Raw genomic sequence first — 22,783 nt, 5'->3', positions numbered from 1 at the left:
TCCTTATGTTAAGTTAATGAGTAGAGCACCAAACAGCTTATTATTATAATTGAACATAATAACTGTAACACTCCACAACAGATCATTTGACTGAACATAATTTTGTTACCACATGCCTGTATATTTTAAGAACTGAACACCGAGCAACACATTGATTTGATTGACTAAAATATAATCAGCACACAACATAATGATAGTACCATTCAACAGTTCTTTTTCACGACTGACCATAATTAGTATAACACCCAAGAGCGTTTCATTGCAACTGAAAAAAATGAAAGTACTACTCAATAATACACTGCCTCAGCTAAACATAATGATAGTACCACTAAACTGTTTATTCTCATTGTTGAACATGAGTTTAGCAAAAACAGAGTATTATCATAACTGAACATAATAACTGTAACACCCCACAATGCATTATTTAACTGAAAATAATCTGTTATCACATGCCTGTTTCTTTCAAGAACTGAACATAACTACTGTAGCACCCAACAATATATTGACTTGACTGAAGAAAATATAATCAGCACACAACATAACACTTTAATACCTGGACATACTAGGATTTCCACCCAACATATTGTATCTCGGACTCAACAGAACGACATCTTACCAGGCATATCAGTCATTCTAAACATAAGACAGTCTAGGCGTTCCATAACTATGTAAGCTGGGTCTCATGTTAAGTTGCTGTGTGTCTTTGAAAGGTCGTAACGTCATTTCTGTTTCTGCGTTTTGGACTTTAATAACCCGCTTTTTGTTTTAAAACACTACTATAAAAGATGTTACGAAGAAATTATTTCGTTTTGCATTCTGTAATTTTTGATATTTGTGAAATACTGTATGCAAAAAAAAACCCGACGGTTGTAGATGCATATTGTAATACCGGTATTCGACTCTCGGCTAACAGATTTGACGGTAAATTTGCAGAGCCTCATTATCACCAAAAACATTTACCCTCGGACCTGATTTTCCTTTCTGCATCCAAGACCAGTCTCGGAAAATGTTACGCTCCGTTTAAATGTTTATTTGTATCAAGACGGACCGCAAAAAGCAAGGCATATAGGAGAGACTATCTGATTTTCCTAGACTTAAGAATGTTTTAAATAAAACTCGGGAACTGTATTTTGTCGGGAAAAAAATTGCAATCTAACGTAGGTGGGCCTCTTTTGGCTATTCTTTTTAGACGTTGAAAAGAAAACCTTTTATTTTTGTAGCAAACCAAGGCAAAAATTTAGGAATGAATGCTACTTTTGTGCGTTTAGGCGTGTATAAACGACAATGGGACTTACTGCAAATTACCCTGAAATTGCTTGCGCGTTGCAAGCGGTCCAAATAGAGGTTGATACCTGTCTAAACGCACAAAATAGCATTTAATTCTTAATTTGAACGAAGTCGGCAATTAGTAAACTGACTCACAAGTGACTACACATATCCGCGGTAGTCTAATACACGATTCCGGTTATTAGCATCTGTCTTGTACACGTTAGTTATTTTCATAGCGAGGTATATGATAATGGTATTTGTTATCGTGGCCACTTACTTTTCTTGGTGCATCAGTAACTCTACTGGTACCTCTTGTACCTGGAAAAGACAGGAGGGTGATTTCTTTCTTCCCGTTATAAAGATATTTTCACTCTCCTCTATAGCATAGTTTCACGATTCTTTTTAGCTGGACATCTTATTTTTATCTTTGAAAATGCTATTACTTACCCCTTTTTAGTACATCTACCCTTGCAGTAATGGTCTGGTATATTTGTTGATGAAAGGGTGACTTCGGTTAACCAATTGTTTGCAGAGGTTGTGCGCTAAACTACTGGACAGACTGAAGTCTGAAATCATTCTTCGTTCACCTCTGATTTATGTAAAGATATTGTAACTTACTTGCACAGAATATACATGTTTTATTCCGGTACATAATCCAAGTACACTGGGTAGGCTAATTAAACGTGCTTGCATGCAAAAACAAAACTGCTAAAAGTGATGTACAACATGTATCAAACAAACAAAACAAGAAAATATTGTCCTTAAGTGTAACAGATATTGAGTTGATCAAGAACAACACAACTGTAGGTGCTAAGATAGCAGTCGAACTGAAGAACGTCCAGAATCTAGACAAAAATACCAACAACTCAGCAAATAAAAGCAGATCTGGATCTCAAAGTACAACGGTTGGACGAACGAAACAAAGTTCTTCATCACCAGGGATCAAAAATGTGGTAAGTTTTTTTGTGATTTTGATCGAATATATTGATATTTTCAAACTTTATTCCTAACTTTATAATACTCTATAACATTTTATTGGAGGAAATTAAGAACTAGTCAAATGTAACTGTAGTAAAATATATTTCAATGTATGTGACATATTAATCAGCTGACTTTTCCTAGGAAGTAGGTAATTCTACGCAGATGCCCGCCCGTGCTTGAAATATCATTCAGAGGTACTTAAGTAGTCTTTTCTCACTATTTAAGGAATAAATTGTAGTTCTGTAGCTACCATCTAAATATCAGATCAGTAAATGGGCATCTTCTCTGCGTCAAGTAACGGCGGCTGTTGCGACATCAAATGGTCTGTAACGCACGCTTTCCATTGGCAGCATGTTTTCACACGACAACATAACTTCAGTGTTTGTTTAAGGTAACTTGACATGAACAACCAAGATGGCGTCATGAAATTGAGGTTGGTCACATTATTTACTCGTATAGACGATATGCTGCTACAGAGGTTTAAAGATGCCTTTTAATCATTTAATACACACATAAACAGTTGTAAAAATGCATTTAATTTATAAAATCATAAAAGCATAAAACTCAGCGGATAAGTTCTTTTGTTCATAGGTGGAGCACATGAAAGACATATTCAAAGATATGAGGAAATAAATTATTTTCAGTTTAGATACATAACTTTACCGCAAATGTGCACAAAAATTGACTTGTTTTCATGGTGAGTTTCAGAATATTTGATTTTATATTTTTATAAATTAAATGCATTTTTACAATTGTATATATGTGTTTTAAATGATTAAAATGCATCTTTAGACCTCTGTAGCAGCATATTGTCTATAGGAGTAAATAATGTGACCAGCCCTAATTTCGTGACGCCATCTTGGTTGTCCATGTCAAGTTAATTTAATATTACTATATTCCTTTTCAAAGATTTGACATTGGAGTTTTCAGATGTTGATATAAATTAATTATTGAACTGCAATATCTTAAAGGTTGTGTCACATCCTGAAACTTAAATGTTATTACGTATATTGTATGTTGTTGAATTGCATTTCAGTGTGTTGTTGGGGGATCAATTGTTGATTTCACTGCCAGAATGTCAACGGCGGATTTCAAGGTACAAAAGAACGTTTAGCACTTTTATCTATTTTGCTTTTCACTGTTACATTGTATATAATTGTAATACTTTTTAAATAGTTAAAAAATTAAAATGAATAGAAATGATCATAACTTCGTTTACAGAGTAGTAGTAATTTTGAGATATTATATTTTCGCTCGTAGCTGTGCCGCTCGAGAAATCGTATCATGTGATCTCATTAATTTATGTTATGTTCACCCGATGAAAGATATTTCGATCGGTCTTGTGAAGTAAAAAAGAACAGAAGCTGTGTGAATATTATCTTGTATAAAAGTTAAAATTCTGTATATTCATTTACAATTTTCAATCAGTTATAAATGTTTCTTACTTGTCTGTTTTAAAATGTTTGATGTTTGATGTTTCTTCTTTACATACATTAAAGATGAATGGAGGAACATACCCGGGCACGGTGAAGCAATCCTTTGGCGGTGTAGGGAGGAATATTGCCGACGGACTGTCGAGACTTGATGTTGATACACTGTTCATCTCAGCTATAGGGAATGATTCCCATAGAACAGCATTTGAAGCGCATTGTAAACATATGGTAGGACAAAGATAATAGAGTCAATGATACTTCATACTTGTCTTTGCCAGTATGAAACAATAAGGTTCATAACTCCCCATGTCATTTTGATAAAGTTATCTTCCGTTTTTGTACATTTTTATTATGAAGTAAGAATACGATCTTTTTCTTTTGTCTGTCTTAGATATACTTCGCTTTGTTATTTCCTGCTGTCAGGTCGAAGATGGAATATAGAAATCGTACATCTATGTGTCTGTCCATCTGCCTCCAAACACTCTCCTCAGCTCAGCCTACCAACCACATTTTTGTCTTTCACAGTTTGGTTTCTTACTTGCCCATCCACCACCTCCAAGCATTACATGTTTAAAATACCCCACCCTCACTTCAAAATGAACGCCGTTGAACTTTACCATTTCGGCGGCGGGTTTCGGTGTCTACTGATAAATCTTCTTCACCGGGTCATAGCCTTCTGATATTATACATAAATTCAACATGTGAGTCAAAAGATCTTGTTAGAGGATTAAGATGGAAGCTGTTATAAAGTCCTACACCACGTTCCTCATGTCTGTATTGTTTGTTACGGATTTAGCGCCGTTTTCTTACAGTTTTTAAGTTATTTAACGACAGCAGTTTATCTATCCAATGTTTCTGGATCCAGTATCATAACTACGTATCTGCCCATTTTTCCATATGGATCAGATTTAGAGGGCGAATAATTTCAAGTACATTGTATTTTATCAAATTATTAAGGAGAACATACGCCTCGCCCAGGTATCGAATTTTCGACTTAAGCTAAGCGGACAAGCTTTCCACATTTGATTTGCATTGGTTAGATTTTCGTCACAATATCATTTGATATTCTAGGGACATAGATATTTATTATAACATATAATTATACCCGCAGAAACATAGTATGTGGGGCTATATTGGAGTTGCATATGTCTGTCCGATGGTCCGTCATTTCTTTACTTTACTTTGTCAGTTGTGTTCTCTCCATGTCTTCGTAACCACCGGGAATATTATAGAACTTGCATCAGTTATCAATCTTATCAAGACGGCATGCAGAATTCACAACCCATGTCACTAGATCTAAGATCAAGATCAGGCTTGGAGTTCAAAGGTGAAATAGCTTAACTTCGTGCCCGCTCCTTATCTTCTAAAGCTTTTAGAAGATTTTCACATTTACATATTTTTCCTGTTGTTTCTTTTAGCTCAATTTTTACCTCATAAAGGGCTATTTGGGAATAGTGATAGTGATACATGTAGTTCTAAAATTAAATGCAGGACCTCTGTGGCCTAATTGGAAAGCCGCTGACATTCAGTCACTTGCCCCTCACCACTGTAGGTTCGAAACGTCTCTTAGGGTGTAAATTTCTCTCATGTGAGGAAGCTATCTAGCTGGCGTATGGAAGATCGATGGTTCTACTAAAATGTCCGTCCGTTGCTTAAGGTTGTAAATAAAGGTATGTATATAAGTGGAGCATTTCGTTTCTCGTTTTAAGCTCCACTAGAATAGGGGTGCTATACTACTCCCCTCGGCGTCAGCATGTCCATTCTTGGTTGAAGTTTTTCGGCAACCTTTGTTTTTCTGTCATATTTTTGTTACTATTGCTTATATCTTACTTTAACTTCACGTAAACATTGTCCAGCATACAAACAAAGTAGAGGTCTCTTATTGAGACATAAATTCTTTTTACTGTCAAATCGCCGAATAGCGGAGCGCGCTGTCTTACGGACAGCTCTTATAATTAATTGTATTAATGATATTTTCCTTTTGTTACTATGCGTGTTTTGCCTTCATGTCCTGTGCCTTATTTTGTATTACAGAATCTAGACGCTGTGGCGAGATTAGATGACCAGAGCACAGCAACTTATTGTGCCATGTTGAAACAAAATGGTGAACTGATGTTTGGAATAGGCGATATGGACATACATCAACAAATTACTCCACAATATGTAAGTTTGCTTTGGCATGTTAGTAAATTTTATACGCCCGTCTGAAAGACGGGACGTATTATGGGAACGCCCTTTTTTGCGGAGCATTTCTTCTTCATGCATGAAGGGATTTTCATGTAACTTAGCACAAATAATCACCATCATGAGACGGAGTGTTAAGCGCAGGAACCAGGTCCCTAGGTCTAAAGTCAAGGTCACACGTATAGGCCAAGGTCAGATACAAGAATGACTTTCTCCGGAACATTTCTTCTTCATGCAAGGAGGGGTTTTGATGTAACGTGGCACAAATGTCGCCACTATGAGACGGAGTGTCTTGCACAAGAACCAGGTCCCTAGGTCTAAGGTCAAGGTCAGACTAAGAGGTCAGAGGTTAAATTCAAGAATGACTTTTTCCGGAGCATTTCTTCTTCATGCATGTAGGGATTTTGATGTAACTTGGTACAATTGTTAACCATCATGAGACGGAGTGTTATGGGCAAAAACCAGGTCCCTTTGTCTAAGGTCAAGGTCACACTTAAAAGTCAAAGGTCAGGTACAAGAATAGCAATTTTGTCTGGAGCATTTCATTTTCATGCATGGTGGAATGTAACTTGTTCAACGTCATGAGAAGGAGTGTATTGATCAAGAACCAGATCCCTAGGTTTAAGGTTAAGATCACACTTACAGGTCAGAAGTCATATACAAGAATAACAACTTAACAAGCTCTCGACGGGCGTATTTTGTGACTATGGCACCTTTGTTCCTATATAGATAAAATGATCCATAGAGATTTTAAATGTTTGCCTGTGATATGTAGCGAACTTACTGACACATACAGGTGCTTCCTCAACCACAAAAGCTGAAATGTCGTCATATGACCTATAATTGTGTTTATGTGATGTTAAACGCAACACGAATGACTTCTGACCAGTATTGTCATTTCTCCACGATAACTAACAAGATGAAACCAATATTTTACCAATATTTTTAGTCTCCTACTGGCTGAAAACCAGAGGGGACTATGGGAATGCCATCCGCCCGTCCGTCTGCCCGAGCAAACGAGTGAACATTTGTTGGCTACTGAGGATAATACTAAATAGGTAACGGTAAATTCTATTCATTACATACTGCTTATTGGGTAATTTTTATCACTTGTTGGGAAGTTCATAACAAAGGAAATACCCAATAAAGGTTCGTTCGTAAGAACGTCCGTCTGTCCGTCCGCTGGATCCTGCAATTACTCAAAAAGTATTCAAGCTAGGTTAAAAAGCTTGGTACATGCATGTGAATAGAGAACAATATGTAGACTATGCACGTACATGACTTATGCTTGAAGGTTAAAGGTCAAGGTCACTATTGAAGGTCAAGTAAAATTGTTTCTACTCCATACCTTTTACATGCATGCATGGATTGTCCTTGTGGTACACACAAACGTTCCCCATGATGAGACAATGTGTCAACGCATGATCAATGCTTGTCAGTTAAAAGTCAAGGTCACTGTTTAAGGTCAAGTAAAATTTTGTTCTGCTCCATGACTTTTAATTGCATTGAAGGATTTTTCATTACTACACAGGAATGTCCACCATGATTAGACTATGTGATGCGCACATGATTCATGGTTGTCGGTCAAAAGTCAAGGTTATTATTGAAGATCAAGTTAAATAGTTTTTTACCGGTAGGGGACTTCTGTATTGCCACTGCAATATCGCTGTGTTGTTAAAAATGACATAATTGCCTTGGTCAGATAAACCCGGAATGCACGTGCCCACCATATGATTTTGCATTAGTAAAGCTGTTGGACCTGAATTGGCCACGCGTGCATATACATCTTCTGAAATTATTTCACAGTTCTATGTAGTGTAATGTATTATAGTGTATTGAGTAAATCTATAACTATTCAGACAGAAGGTGTAACATACTTTACAATTTTACAGATCTCCAACTTCGAGGAGAACTTAAGTACATCATCTTTAGTGTGTATAGATGGAAATCTATCAGTAGAGGCCATTGAATATGTGTGCTTGTTGTGTGCTCGCAGTGGAATACCAGGTAGGATTTAGGGGTACTGGGCCCGTATTCTTCAAAGTTTAAAGAAGCCTGAAACTTAGAATTTTAAATAGTAAATATTCTGGTAGATATGCATAGATTGCAAGGAAACTTTTTATGAGTCTTTATTCTGTAGCTTGTAATGACGCAGCAAAAGTTCAGAAGCATAAATAAGCTATAGAAAAAAATATAGCAAACTGATTTGATACCTTTCTTAAGACTATGTTTCAGAATTAAAATGTTTATGAATATGGGTACAGGCCTAAGTAGAAGATAGTCGTTACGAGAGGAACAGCTGTTTCAGAATTCCTAATGTGATAACCTATGTGTAAATACTTAACAGGTAAAAAGTAAAGGTGCAGGTATTTTTCATCTACCGCCATTTTGTGGGGGAAAAACATATAAGCTATGTAGTGCTTTTGAGCGACCCGATTTTAGGAACAGTTAAAACCATCCATTTACAGCAGGATCGACTGAGGCAATCTCGATAAAGTACCTTGTCAAATAATACACTCTAAAGAAAGAAGCCAGGAATCGAACCCAGGGTCATCATCTCCAGAGGAAAGGCGTCTTAACCCCCTCGACCATTGCGTCCACACACTATTGAACATGGAATGACTTTACACGTTAGAATTTTGTATTTTAAGTTATATTTTTGTGTTTCAACTGTTCCCCAAAGCTGCTCAAACTTTATTGATGCTTTGAATTGTTTTTATTCACGGGTGTATTTGTTTTTTGCAGTATTATTCGATCCGGCTGACGTTCATAAAGCTACAAAGCCATTCCTGATTTCTCAAGAACAGCCTGTTACTTACGCATCTCCAAACTTTAATGAACTGAAAATGATGGCATCATATCTATCCTCACAGGAAATGCATATAACAGGTTAGAATGAACATTATTGTTTAAAGGTTATAAACGATTATTCATAGCATCCTTATGCATGACATTTTTTGCACATATTTGTAATCGATGATTTAACAAAGAAGATGTTTTATTTTATGCTAACTAATGAAATACTGTATTCTATCAGTTAAATATTTTCATATCTCAACGCTCACACTGTGAAAATATGAAATCTATATTTTCACACTGTGAGAGATATGAGCTCCGCCCCTCATACATTGTGTATGAATTTTAAATTATTTGCTTAAAACAGGATGAAAATTATAGTCGCGTTTTGTTCTTTATAGCATATTTCTCGATTCAAATTATTTTACTTAAAGAGAATTTCATACCGTTATGCAGCAAAATATAAAACAAAATGGAACTTTGTTGCATGCGTCTTTATAACGTCACATCACGTCTGACGTCACGTCTGTTTACGCGCGTCTGTTTCCCGCGCTGAGATTAAAACAGTTGCAAAATGCATTTCTCAACGTAACTGAGCATAAAATAAAAAGAAAATTTGTTTATTTTTCGTGAATATGGAATATATCTCACCTTGAAGTGAGAAAATTTTCACATTTTCTCACTTCTCAGTGAGATATATTCCATATTCACTCAAAACAAACAAATATCCTCTATATTTTTCCACATCTTTACTACATCAACCTTATTCATCAAAACCAACTGGTTTAAGCTCCCATCACCATTTTTTCAAAGGTGTTGTAGACGATCTTGACCTTGACACAGCTATACACGAATGTACCACACTTCTGCAAACTGTCTCCACACACGTTTCTGTCATATTAGTTACACTTGGAAAGCATGGAGTGGTTTTATGTCGACGTGGAGACAGGAATGACAAACTTCCTCTGAAAGGAGATCCTGTTCAGGTGAGGTACATTTAAATTGCTTAGTTCTACCTGCATTTAACCTCAGACTGTTCAGAAGCCTATTTATCGAGGGGCTGCGAGTTAGATACAAGATCAAGGGGAATATTACTCTTGAATAGTCAATAGGAAACATTTCTACCTGATTCAACTGGAAACAATCAATACAGGCACTGAATTTATCTAAACTCAAAGGGAGGTTTCAAACCCACAGTGGTGTAAAGCAAGTAATTTGATGTCAGCCGACTTCTCAACTGGGCTGTGAAGGCCCCTGCTTCACAATAATTCTATGGAATTATGAATATTGCAGTTTTTTTTTACAAAATGCTGTTAACAAATATTTTTATTTGGAATGTAATTAATATATGTTTTTGTTCATATGCATCAGATGTAAGGTGAGTTGGCTGCACGTTGCCTTGTAATTATAACTTTGACATGGTATAGCATATACTTATTTAGAATACATAAATGTAGTTTTAACATGGTACAAAGTCAGCACTTGAATTACTGTGTAACCAATTGAGCTTGCTTTCGGTCTGCATTAAATGTATATACATGTATCTTTACTCAGTATCGATGTTATTGCACTCATAAATGTTTCAGAGTATATTGGTGAATACACTTTTAATACGCTTGGGATCATCCGCCGGGGGCGGGCAGTGTGCGATGCCCCAAATATTTTTGTTCTTTTTGTAAAATAGTCATCAAACTTGATTGAATTATTCATAAGCATAATACATGTATCTCGGCCAAGACCACTGAATTCTTGTCCGCTTCCAAATACAAGTAGTTAATTCCAATGTTCACCAAACTCAATCACGGGGTTTATGGGCTTAATATGTCGGCCAAGTTTGACAGCCAACTGGATTCTCCAGTCATTCTTAATTTATGATCCTTTGATTACTTGAAATTGTGAAAATGGACAGTGGTCGCTTAATAACTTCAGCAGTTCGTATCTTGACCAAGCTACTAACCGGATAGTCTTAACCGTTATGGAGTTATGGCCCATGATTTAGTCAAAATTCTGTAAGTAGGGTATTTTCAAACGTCAAAAGTAACTCGCTTTGAGGGGCGTGTATTGTGATAGCTTGACACTCGAGCTGTTTTCGTCTTTCGGTGCGTTCATTTGGTCAGATCGTCTGCGAATTTTACATACGATATTCAGAGCAACTCGGCGGCTGTTTCTTTTTGTTGTTGTTTTTATTTCTGTAAACACACAACCAAGTTGAAATCTGCTAACATTTTCTTTGCATGGGATTTACATGCACTTGTGTGTGTTTTCTTCTTTTTAAAAAAAACAACACAAATACACTGTTAAATATTAATTATTCTTTAACGCCATGTAATATAAGCCTTCCAAAGGTTGGACTTTTATTTAAGATAATGGACTGGTAATGACGATGCGATTACGTAGCCTCCATATGCGATTTCGCCTGTAACAGAAAAAGATTGTTCATAACAACCGGAGAATACCGATATCGCATATGGAGAATACAGATATCGCATAAGGAGAATACTGATCTATCATACGGAGAATACTGATATAAAAAACGGATAATACCGATATCGCAAATGGAGAATACCGATATATCATACGGAGAATACCGATATCGCATACAGAGAATACCGATATATCTTATGGAGAGTACTGAAATCGCATACGGAGAATACCGATATAACAACCGGATAATACCGATATCGCATATGGAGAATACCGATATATCATACGGAGAATACCAATATCGCATACAGAGAATACCGATATATCTTATGGAGAGTACTGATATCGCATACGGAGAATACCGATATAACAACCGGATAATACCGATATCGCATATGGAGAATACCGATATATCATACGGAGAATACTGATAGTGCATACGGAGAATACTGATATATCATACGGAGAATACAGATATCGCATATGGACAATACAGATATCGCATACGGAGAATGCCGATATCACATACGGAGAAATCTGATATCACATACGGAGCATACCGATATCGCATACAGAGAATACCGATATATCATATGGAGAATACTAATATCGCCTAAGGAGAATACTGATATTGCATACGGAGAATACCGATATCGCATACGGAGAATACTGATATATCATACGGAGAATACAGATATCACATACGGAGAATACATATATTGCATACGGAGAATACCGATATATCATACGGAAAATACTGATATCGCATACGGAGAATACCGATATATCATACGGAGAATACTAATATCGCCTAAGGAGAATACTGATATTGCATACGGAGAATACCGATATCGCCTACGGAGAATATTGATACTGATATTGCATACGGAGAATACCGATATTGCATACGGAGAATACCAATATATCATATGAAGAATACTGATATCGCACACGGAGAATACCAATATCACATATGGAGATTACCGATATCGCATACAGAGAATACCGATATATCATACGGAGAATACTAATATCGCCTACAGAGAAAATTGATACTGATATTGCATACGGAGAATACCGATATATCATACGGAAAATACTGATATCGCATACGGAGAATACTGATATCACATACAGAGAATACCGATATATCAGACGTAGAATACTAATATCGCCTACGGAGAATATTGATACTGATATTGCATACGGAGAATACCGATATTGCATACGGATAATACCAGTATATCATATGAAGAATACTGATATCGCACACGGAGAATACCAATATCACATACGGAGAATACCGATATCGCATACAGAGAATACCGATATATCATACGGAGAATACTAATATCGCCTACAGAGAAAATTGATACTGATATTGCATACGGAGTATACCGATATCGCATACGGAGAATATATAACGAATTGCCATCACGGGTCCACTATCTTAAAATTAGAAATATGTCCATAGGACACACATCTATGGACGCTCCCGCTATGTGAGGTTAGGAGTCCTTGAATGATGGCACTTTTGATAATAGAACATTAATTCTTAACTATTAATCAGACATTGACCTTTGAGGTTGGGGTTTAATTTTTACAATAGACATGTCATCTTTTTGTTGCAAGTAAGGACCGAGAAGAAACCTGCATTAAACATTTCATCATTTAATATGCTCTGAGTCTTGTATGTGACACATCGTTTTGATATGGGTTTTTTAACATCCTTCTTTGCATACAAAAGTCCCTGACATTAAACCGTTGAGCTATGGGTTTATGTCTTGCACACAACACACGTGATCGTATAGTTGTAATGAATGTTTTAAGAAACATTCATACAAAAGTTGTGAAATGCAGTTACAAATTTCAGTATATTGTTTCGTTGCTGGGGAACATAATATTTTGATTTGAATATGTGGCATATGATTAAGAACATATTTATCTTATGGTAGTAAATATTTAAATACATGTTACAAATATTAGTGTTTGCCCTTTTTGTACAATGAAAATACATGTATCACATATTTGTGTAAAGCATTTATTTGACAAGGACACTGACATAAACATTGTCACTTTTATACCATTATGGTCTTTGTTTGTTTTTCGTTGAATTATGTACATACATATTGTATGTGTGCATATGCTTCTTATAGCAGAATGCTTCTTAATACATTAAGTGTGTGTTACAGGGTAGATTAAAATTAATTCCTATGAAATCATCTAATGCAATAATGAGTATATCGTTTCTGTGGTAATTTATTCATTATTTTGGCATTATATGACAATTTAGCGTCAAATCTTAGACATGTTCATGTTATTGTGTAGACGAATGAATATACAAACATTTAGTTCGTCGTAAATATTTTCTTAAATTCTTATGTATTCTCAACATCTGCTTCCGGTTGGGCATGTGCACATTCATATTTTATGGTACGAGTAGAATGAGCTGAATGTTTTGCTTTATGCTTGTATATAGGCATTAGTATCACGTCTGGAGTACTCTTAACAAATTAACGTTTTAACCTTAAATACTTAAACATTCAATTTTATTTTCGTCACTTTTTATAAATCTGTAGATCTATAGGTCGAAAAATATGAATGAAATTATCCTTTTTTACTATTCAAGGTTTCTGAAATTGTTGTTGTTGAAAAGATAATTGTCTAGATGTGTAAGAAATATGATAGCTTTGCCGTAAAATCATGAATCGATGCCAAAAATATTGAGTAAGTGTTAGAGGTTTCGTTTACTGTATTAGAGTAGTTATGTATATATTGACTAGATGAAATTTTTCATTATAATCTTATTTTATCATGCTTTAATAATATTGCGTTTTCGGACTAACCTATCCTATCTATTTTACTGAAGTTCCGTGATGCCATGTGCAGATTTTATATATTGGCCACGAGATTACTGTTAACTCGTTGGAACTTAAGGTGGAATGCGCCCCAAATTTTTTTGCCGAATATTGTCATGAAATTTATACTGTACAAAATTCAGGATATATGCGATTGAGTTCCGGTTTTACTTTTTCGCCATATGGTTCGTGTTTTTTGCTATTGTGTCACAAACATGGCCCCTGACGTCACTTTTCGTGCGACGCCGAGTTCCGAGTGTTTTCGGCATTCTTCCTTTCCCGCGCTCTGAATGTCGTATAATTGAAAAATACAAAATAATGCTCATTTTGCAAACAGAAAATACTGCTCAATGGTATAAAATTCAGTGAAATGAAATTGACGCTTAGGACGTCAGTGACGATTTTGTGACGTCAGAACGGAAAAAATTACATCAAGTTTTGCTATAAATTTTGCCTTAAAATTCAGTTTATAAAACATCGGCTCGATAAAAAAACGTATAATTTTGGTATGTTGTTTCGCAATGTGTATACGTCTAGTAGACACTTAAATACTTAGGGGTCACCGACTTTAATTTTTTGCAATATAGCATAACTTTACCCTCACCCCCACATGGTTTGTGGCTATATGACGTTAGAGTAAAAAAGAATGTGTTTCAACTTACACAACTGACGTTCGTGTTAAAAACGAGATGTATTTATTATAAGAAATTTTCACGATATATTCGATCTCAACTTCAGATCCCATGTACTAGTGAAAGAAAACACCTTTGACAAAGTGTATATCTTGTACAATTGTCCGGAAATATTTGACCCGACACTCATCAATCTTCGCTAATATTTTCGGACGTTTTCGTTCCTTTACGCAATATTGTATCCTGAAAAGATCTAAAATTACACAAATAACCTTTATAGTTAACCGTCTGACTTCCACGCAGGTTACCACGGGTACGAAATTACTGCAGACCATTTTTTAAATTCAATATAATGAAGTGTCACCGTATTTGCTTTTATTCTTACAATATTTTTGCGACGATTTTCACGAATTCTAATTGATTTCTCTTGTAGTTTCTATTTTCGGGAGTAATTTGTCTTTTTATCTTAGATACCTTTAAAGATTTTACTCGACACTTACTACAAAATATCTTGAATACTAGTAGTATATTCCTTTTAATAAATGAACGATAAAAAAGAAATAGATAAGTGCATTAAATTTCCGTCCTGTAAAATTTGGAGATAAAATTTGAAAAAAAAAAGATGTTAGACTGAGGACTTCAACCCACAACTCCGAGATTGATGGCTAATCGTTTTGTCCCCGCAGCTACTTGCAAATGCGATATTTTTTAAATCCTATAAAGAATACTTACGCAGTAGTTATTTCTCTATTGAGGGCCAGGTCAATACTTATGGACAATATATCCACTTTTATCATCCATTTGTTATTCCTATTGATGTTTTCAAATTGCATATTCAAAGCTTAAAGAATAGATGTTACTAATCTTCTCAGTCTAAGGCAAAATGCTAACTTTGCTTTGTAAAAAAGCTAGTATGCGGTCAGTTGATGATTTAATTTCGTGAAAATAGGTACTTAAACATGTTTTAAACATTTAGAATTTTCGTTCTTACGTAATTTTATGATATGAGGGTTTGCCTGAATTTACCAGAAATATTCGTCGACGCATGTCGGACTGTTGCTCCATTTCACATGTATTATCAGCACGAAAACAGTATACCAGATCCTATATCTGATATGAAATTACTATTTTTTACACGGATTAACGGATTAATTTATTGTAAATCATGAAACAAATTCTACCAATTTAGACACCAATCTCCACGAGATTACGAGTTGAGAGAAGAGTCTGTTCTATACGCATAATGCTGAGCAACTGGTATCATTTTTTATATCCTTGGTAAACGACCCGACCTTCCGCACGAGAGAGACAAAGAGACAAAGACAATGAGGTCATAGTAAGGCAGAGTAGCTAGTCCAGCAAACATACTTTATTCTTAAAAAAAAGATCTTCAAATGACTATAAAGTATTGCAGCTGGTCAGACGCAGAGAATTTATTCTTGAGACGGTGTCTTTTTATGACAATCAAGCACAAATGCTGGTCCGATGCAAATAATTTATTTCTTGGCGGGAACCTTCTGATCAAGTGCAGTTACAAGCTCTTAATAATGAATGCTCGAAAATATTTCATAAAACCCTCACCAGTTGCAGCTTTCAGATTTAAGAAGTACGGAAAAGGTAAAAGCCGTTTCTGTTTCTCCGGATGCCCGGGATATAGATGTAGAAACTGTAGTTTCGTGTTCACAATCTGAACACTTAAATCTAAATAATTATAAGTCATTTCAATTAATCAACACACATAATACTTGTTGATTAACCAACGATCAAAAGTCTTTTTCGATAATATCCTTAGATGCGAAATGTCATTTACATAATTTACACCCTTTATCAAATATCTCGTTAAGATATTTCAGGTCCGACTTGAATGTTATTACATGTTTCTTAGCAAATCTCACCATATGTCTCTCAATACTTTCATGTCAATTCATTTCATCAATTCATTCCGAATTTACCGTTAATACATGCAGCTTCGCATATTCTTTAGATTATTTTGTTAAAAAAAATGACGATTAAACGAGTCATGTCTTAATGGGGTAGGGGTAAAATATCGTCAAATATTGAAAAATTAAAGTCGGTGACCCCTAAGTATTTATGTGTCTACTAAACGTACATACACTGCGAAACAACATACCAAAATTTTACGTTTTTTTATCGAGTCGATTTCTTATAAACTGGATTTTAAGGCGAAATTTGTAACAAAACTTGATGTGAGTTTTTCCGTTCTGACGTCACAATATCGTCTCTGACGTCCTAGGCGTAAATCTTAATTCGCTGAATTTTATACCATTAAGTAGCATTTTCTGAATGCAAAATGACAAATATTTTGTATTTTTCATTGATATGACATTCAGAGCGCGGGAAAGGAAAAATACCGAAAGCACCCGGAACTGGGCGTTGCACGAAAAGTGACGTCAGGGGCCATGTTTGTGACACAATAGCAAAAAACACGAACAATATGGCGACAAAGTAAAACCGGAGCTCAATCGCATATATCTTGAATTTTATACAGTATAAATTTCAGGACGAAATTCGGCAAAAAAATTTGGGGCGCATTCCACCTTAACTCATTACAGTCACGATCCAAGTTAGTATCTCGTGGTAACGTGATAACAACACGTACTCTTAGCATCCTGTTACTAACGTACATTTTCAACGTACATTCATTATATTGTATATCAAAGTATTTTGATAATTTGTTTTGTGGTGTTACTAACAGTCTGCTCACACTTTCAATTCTGAAAGATCCAATTCTTAGTTTATTAAAGAAAACGCCCCTCGCTTTTAAAATATTACAAAGATTAAATATTGGCCTAAAGTATTAGTCAACGTCCTTCTACATTACGAACATATTTAATAATTGTTGTTTTTTAACTTTTATACAACTGAAAAATTAATTTAAAAGTACATCACAATTCACAGAGATGTTTCATTGAGATGTTTGTATTATGTAGAGACTACAGGATTGTTGTCGCTATGCTCATGACACATGCAGAAGTGAAGTTTTGTCTGGACTTTGAATGACGTAATATTCTATATTTAGATGAAAGGAGGTGTTGTAATGGATCATTATCCAGCTACAGCAGGAAACAAACCGCCAAGTCAGATTGTCAGTGTATCTGGTGCCGGGGACTGGTAAGTTGAGAGTTTAGAAACAAACCGCCAAGTCAGATTGTCAGTGTATCTGGTGCCAGGGACTGGTAAGTTGAGAGTTAAGAAACAAACCGCCAAGTCAGATTGTCAGTGTATCTGGTGCCGGGGACTGGTAAGTTGAGAGTTTAGAAACAAACCGCCAAGTCAGATTGTCAGTGTATCTGGTGCCGGGGACTGGTAAGTTGGGAGTTTAGAAACAAACCGCCAAGTCAGATTGTCAGTGGTTTCGTGGACTGGTAAGTTGAGAGTTTAGAAACAAACCGCCAAGTCAGATTGTCAGTGTATCTGGTGCCGGGGCTGGTAAGTTGAGAGTTTAGAAACAAACCGCCAAGTCAGATTATCAGTGTATCTGGTGCCGGGGACTGGTAAGCTTAGAGTTTGTTTCCAGTTATCAGAGTATCTGGTGCCGGGGACTGGTAAGTAGAGAGTTTAGAAACAAACTGGCAAGTCAGATTGTCAGTGTATCTGGTGCCGGGGATTGGTAAGTTAAGAGATAAGAAACACACCGCCAAGTCAGATTTCCAGTGTATCTGGTGCCGGGGACTGGTAAGCTGAGTTTAGAAACAAACGGACCATTCTTCAGGTCAGTGTACCTGGTGTAAGCGACTGTTTAATACCCCAGTCACACATACGGCGCGGATAGCTACGTCTAGCCACGGATAGAAACGTAGTAATCCGTATCGATCCGTACCTGAGCCGTACGGATCGCTACGGATTACAACTTTAAGGTACGGATCGATACGGATTACTACTTTTCTATCCGTGGCTAGACGTAGCTATCCGCGCCGTATGTGTGACTGGGGTATAAGAGTTTAGAAACAAACCGTCAAATCAGATTGTTAATGTATCTGGTGTCGGGAAGTGGTAAGTTGTAAGAGGTTAGAAACTAATATCCAAGTCAGATTGTTAGTGTACCTGGTGGAAGGAATGGTAAGTTAGTGTAAAAATAAATGTCAGTGTGAATTGTGCCAGAGACTGGTAAGTTTAGAAACAAATCGCCAAGACAGAGCGGTGTTTTATCTGGTATCTTTTAACTGCACTGACCTTTGGAACATGACTATGGTTAAGAGTGGGTTTGGTGCCCATCATTAGCCGTTGGTTAATACTCTCCAGTTGTTTATTGTCGCTGGTCGTCCCCAACTGTGTTCCTTTATTTCTTTGCTTTTTCATAGTTGTCCGCCTACTGAATCTCTATATACATATCTTAGTTTAAATGGCAGTCATTAACAAAACAGTCCTCTATTGGTTCTTTTTAGGAAAGCTGCGTTCTTAGAATTGGGTCTTTGACAAGATATTGATTGTTTTACCAAGACTAAATAAATAGTATAATAATACGGGTTTGGAGATTTTTGCCTGTAGAAATGGATCAATTGAACTGTTTTGTTTTCAGCATGATTGCAGCATTTATTGCTCAGTTACTGCAGGGACAGGAAACATCTCAGTGTGTTAAGGCGGGTCTCCTTGCGGGTCAGATATCTCTACAGTCCAGCCAGGCCGTGCCTTCTAACCTTACGCCACACGCCGTGTCAGGACAAGCCGTTCAGCAACAAATGGATGTTACACCGCGGGAGATAACTTTCAGTTAGTTATGGAATCAAAGTTTAATTCCTAAAGCACAGTCCATTGATCGACTTTGATTATATAACTATTAATTATATACATTCAGCTGAAATAAAAGTTTAAATTTCTTACGCTTCTGTATCTTTAAATTCCTTTAGAGGAATCCCTTATTGTAATCACTCTGTCCGTTTGCTTGTTTCCGGACACTTTCTTGTCTGGCCATAACTCCGAAATTATTCAACGGACTTTGTTAAATCGTCATGAAAATACAGAAGACAGAGAGGAAGTGCAGTTTGTCTTAATGTTTTAATAATCTCCCTTTTTTTTTTAAAGGCAATAAGTAAAAGTGCTTTGAAGAAAACCCATAAAACTACCTAGATTACATTGTGAATTATGTCCATTTGTCGAATTTACTTCCAAAGTATAAAGCCAAAACTATCAAAGGCATTCTGTTATGGCAGTAGACTTTTGTCTATGTTCGATTTTTATATTATGTTTGATAATCGGGCACATATGCGTTTAGTTGTTTTATATTTCTGTTCGATTATCGCATACAAATACTTATTTTTCATGTTACGTTAGTTCGATGATAAAAACAAAATGTATTTGATTATCGCACAGACTTCGTTTTTAAATATATCTATATGCCCAATAATCGAAGAAGATATATTTGATAAATTACTGTATATATGCGTTCAATAATCGCTGACATGTTTGGTACAAACTTCTAAATGTGTGTCCAATAATCGAAGACTTATCTTAGATTATCGAATGCATATTTTATTAGTGTCTTTCAAATATGTCTTCGATTATCGAACACGTATATCGGTATGTATTAAATATGTCTTCGATTATCGGACACATGTGGCTATATGTATTTAATATGTCTTCGATTATTGAACACATATAGCGGTATGTATTAAATATATCTTCGATTATCGAACACATGTAGCAGCATGCATCAAATAAGTCTTTGATTACTCGAACACATGTAGCAGCATGCATCAAGCAAGTCTTCGATTATTTGACACAGGAGACGTTGTTAGAAAGTTAGAAAGTGATGTGTACAAGAACAGCAACTCTAGGTTTTTGAATTTTCTCGCTTTATTAAATGTTGAATTTAATTGTAAAGTCTTGAGCATACATGTAAATGAAATTTATTAAAACTGTAAAAGGATAGAGAAAATTCTTTTAAAAACAAAACATCTTCTTTGTTTATGATTTCTGTTACCAAACTAAACATGTATCTTTTAATTGTACATGAAGGATACTGAAGAATGGTTCATATTTCACTCAGGGATAGAGCGCATTGTCAAAGAATCGTAACAATATGTTGCCTCAGTTTTTAATTTTGTTCATTTATATTTTTTTTTATTCTTGTCCAGGACATATCTGAATAGAAAGAAACTGTTCAAGTATAAAGGCAGTGGTAGATAACATTCAGAGGAAGTGCTGTGTGCATCTGTCCTTGCAGCATTATCTTCCTTCATAATTTTGGTCCAACATGGCTCTTTTTGATTATGAACTCTCTCCCACAATGTCTTCAAATTCAGTAGGCTGTAAGAGAACAATTATACGTCAAATATTGCTTTAATCGGCACTTTCCTGGTTAGTTTGTTAATTATAGCACTTGTAAGACTTCCAGTTAAGAGCAATGGTAAATGTATATTGAAATCCTACTGTATTAATAATGCAGCCTTATTTCATGTTTCATTGATGAACAGAAATCCTACTGTAGTAAATATACAAGATTACTTCATGTTTTAGTGGTCCTTTGATATCCTAATGGAGTAATTCTACAATTTATAACTTCGTGTTTTTGTGGTCGGCTGAAATCCTACTTTAATTGTACAAGATTTACCTATGTATTAGTGCTCTGTTGAAATCCTTCTATAGAAAATTACTTCATGTTTTAGTGCTCTTTTGAAATCCTTCTGTAGAAGATTACTTCATGTTTTAGTGGTCTGTTGAAATCCTTCTGTAGAAGATTACTTCATGTTTAAGATCCTTCTGTTGAAGATTACTTCATGTTTAAGTGTTATGTTGAAATCCTTCTATAGAAGACTTACGTCATGTTTTAGTGCTTTGTTGAAATCCTTCTATACATTACTTCTTGTATAAGTGCTCTGTTTAAAATTACTTCGTGTTTTAGTGCTCTGTTGAAATCCTTCTGTAGAAGATTACTTCATGTTTTAGTGGTCTGTTGGAATCCTTCTGTAGAAGATTACTTCATGTTTTAGTGGTCTGTTGGAATCCTTCTGTAGAAGATTACTTCATGTTTTAATGGTCTGTTGGAATCCTTCTGTAGAAGATTACTTCATGTTTTAGCGGTCTGTTGGAATCCTTTTGGAATCCTTCTGTAGAAGATTACTTCATGTTTTAGTGGTCTGTTGAAATTCTTTTATAGATTACTTCATGTTTTAATGGTCTGTTGAAATCTTTCTATAGAAGATTAATTCATGTTTAAGTGGTCTGTTAAAATCCTTCTATAGAAGATTACTTCATGTTTCAGTGGATTGTTGAAATCCTTCTATAGAAAATTACTTCATGTTTTAGTGTTCTGTTGAAATCCTTCTATAGAAGATTATCCTTCTATAGAAGATTACTTCATGTTTAAGTGTTCTGTTGAAATCCTTCTATAGAAGACTTACGTCATGTTTAGTGCTTTTTTGAAATCCTTCTATACATTACCGCTTGTTTAAGTGCTCTGTTTAAAATTACTTCGTGTTTTAGTGCTCTGTTGAAATCTTTCTGTAGAAGACTTACGTCATGTTTTAGTGCTCTGTTGAAATCCTTCTACAGAAGATTACTTCATGTTTTAGTGCTTTGTTGAAATCCTTCTATAGAAGATTTACTTCATGTTTAAGTACTCTGTTGAAATCCTTCTATAGAAGATTTACTTCATGTTTAAGTGCTCTGTTGAAATCCATCTACAGAAGACTACTTCATGTTTTAGTGCTCTGCTGAAGATTTACCTCATGTTTTAGTGCTCTGTTGAAATTCTTCTATAGAAGATTGCTTCATGTTTTAGTGATCTGTTGATATCGTACTATAGTAATTTTACAAGCTAACTTTAGTAATGTTTTATTGGTCGACAGAAATCATACAGTGTAAAGCGTACTTCACATTTAAATGGTCGATTGATTTCCTACTATAGTCATTTTACAAGCTTACGTATTGTTTTAGTGGTAGTCTGAAATCTTACAGTAGTGATTATACAAACTTCCTTATATTTCAAATACACTGTTTGGGTAATTTTTCAAGCCCTGCTGTTATTATGTAAAAATTTGGTTTTTATGAAATTGGGTTTTAATGTAATGAGATACAGATGCTGATTTAGACCAAAACCTTGCGGTGACCATTTATCTCAGTACACCCCACTAATTAAAGAACATTTTCGCTGAAGCTACACTCGCATTGTCAGTTTTAATTTTTACGAACGATCAGCTGTTTGCGAGTGTTTACTTTGTATTATACAATATTTATGTAGCATTTC

At 35.4% G+C, this 22,783-nt stretch overlaps 1 protein-coding gene across 1 annotated transcript in view; it reads left to right on the top strand.

Moving 5' to 3' along the window:
* LOC123541332 (uncharacterized) overlaps window positions 1-19,415 on the top strand; it is a 30,605-nt gene extending 11,190 nt beyond the window's left edge. The window contains exons 11-19 of the mRNA XM_053526838.1: window positions 2,044-2,222; window positions 3,287-3,346; window positions 3,750-3,911; window positions 5,718-5,846; window positions 7,760-7,874; window positions 8,613-8,756; window positions 9,477-9,649; window positions 17,618-17,709; window positions 19,118-19,415. Coding sequence (XP_053382813.1) covers window positions 2,044-2,222; window positions 3,287-3,346; window positions 3,750-3,911; window positions 5,718-5,846; window positions 7,760-7,874; window positions 8,613-8,756; window positions 9,477-9,649; window positions 17,618-17,709; window positions 19,118-19,313 — 1,250 coding nt within the window. The 3' untranslated portion in view covers window positions 19,314-19,415. The remainder of the gene's footprint in view (window positions 1-2,043; window positions 2,223-3,286; window positions 3,347-3,749; window positions 3,912-5,717; window positions 5,847-7,759; window positions 7,875-8,612; window positions 8,757-9,476; window positions 9,650-17,617; window positions 17,710-19,117) is intronic.
* Window positions 19,416-22,783: the final 3,368 nt, after the last annotated feature.

This window comes from Mercenaria mercenaria, chromosome 16 (genome assembly GCF_021730395.1).
Source record: "Mercenaria mercenaria strain notata chromosome 16, MADL_Memer_1, whole genome shotgun sequence".
Lineage (NCBI taxonomy): Eukaryota > Metazoa > Mollusca > Bivalvia > Venerida > Veneridae > Mercenaria > Mercenaria mercenaria.
Note: the sequence above shows the minus strand (reverse complement) of the source record. Positions and strands in the feature narration are given on the sequence as shown.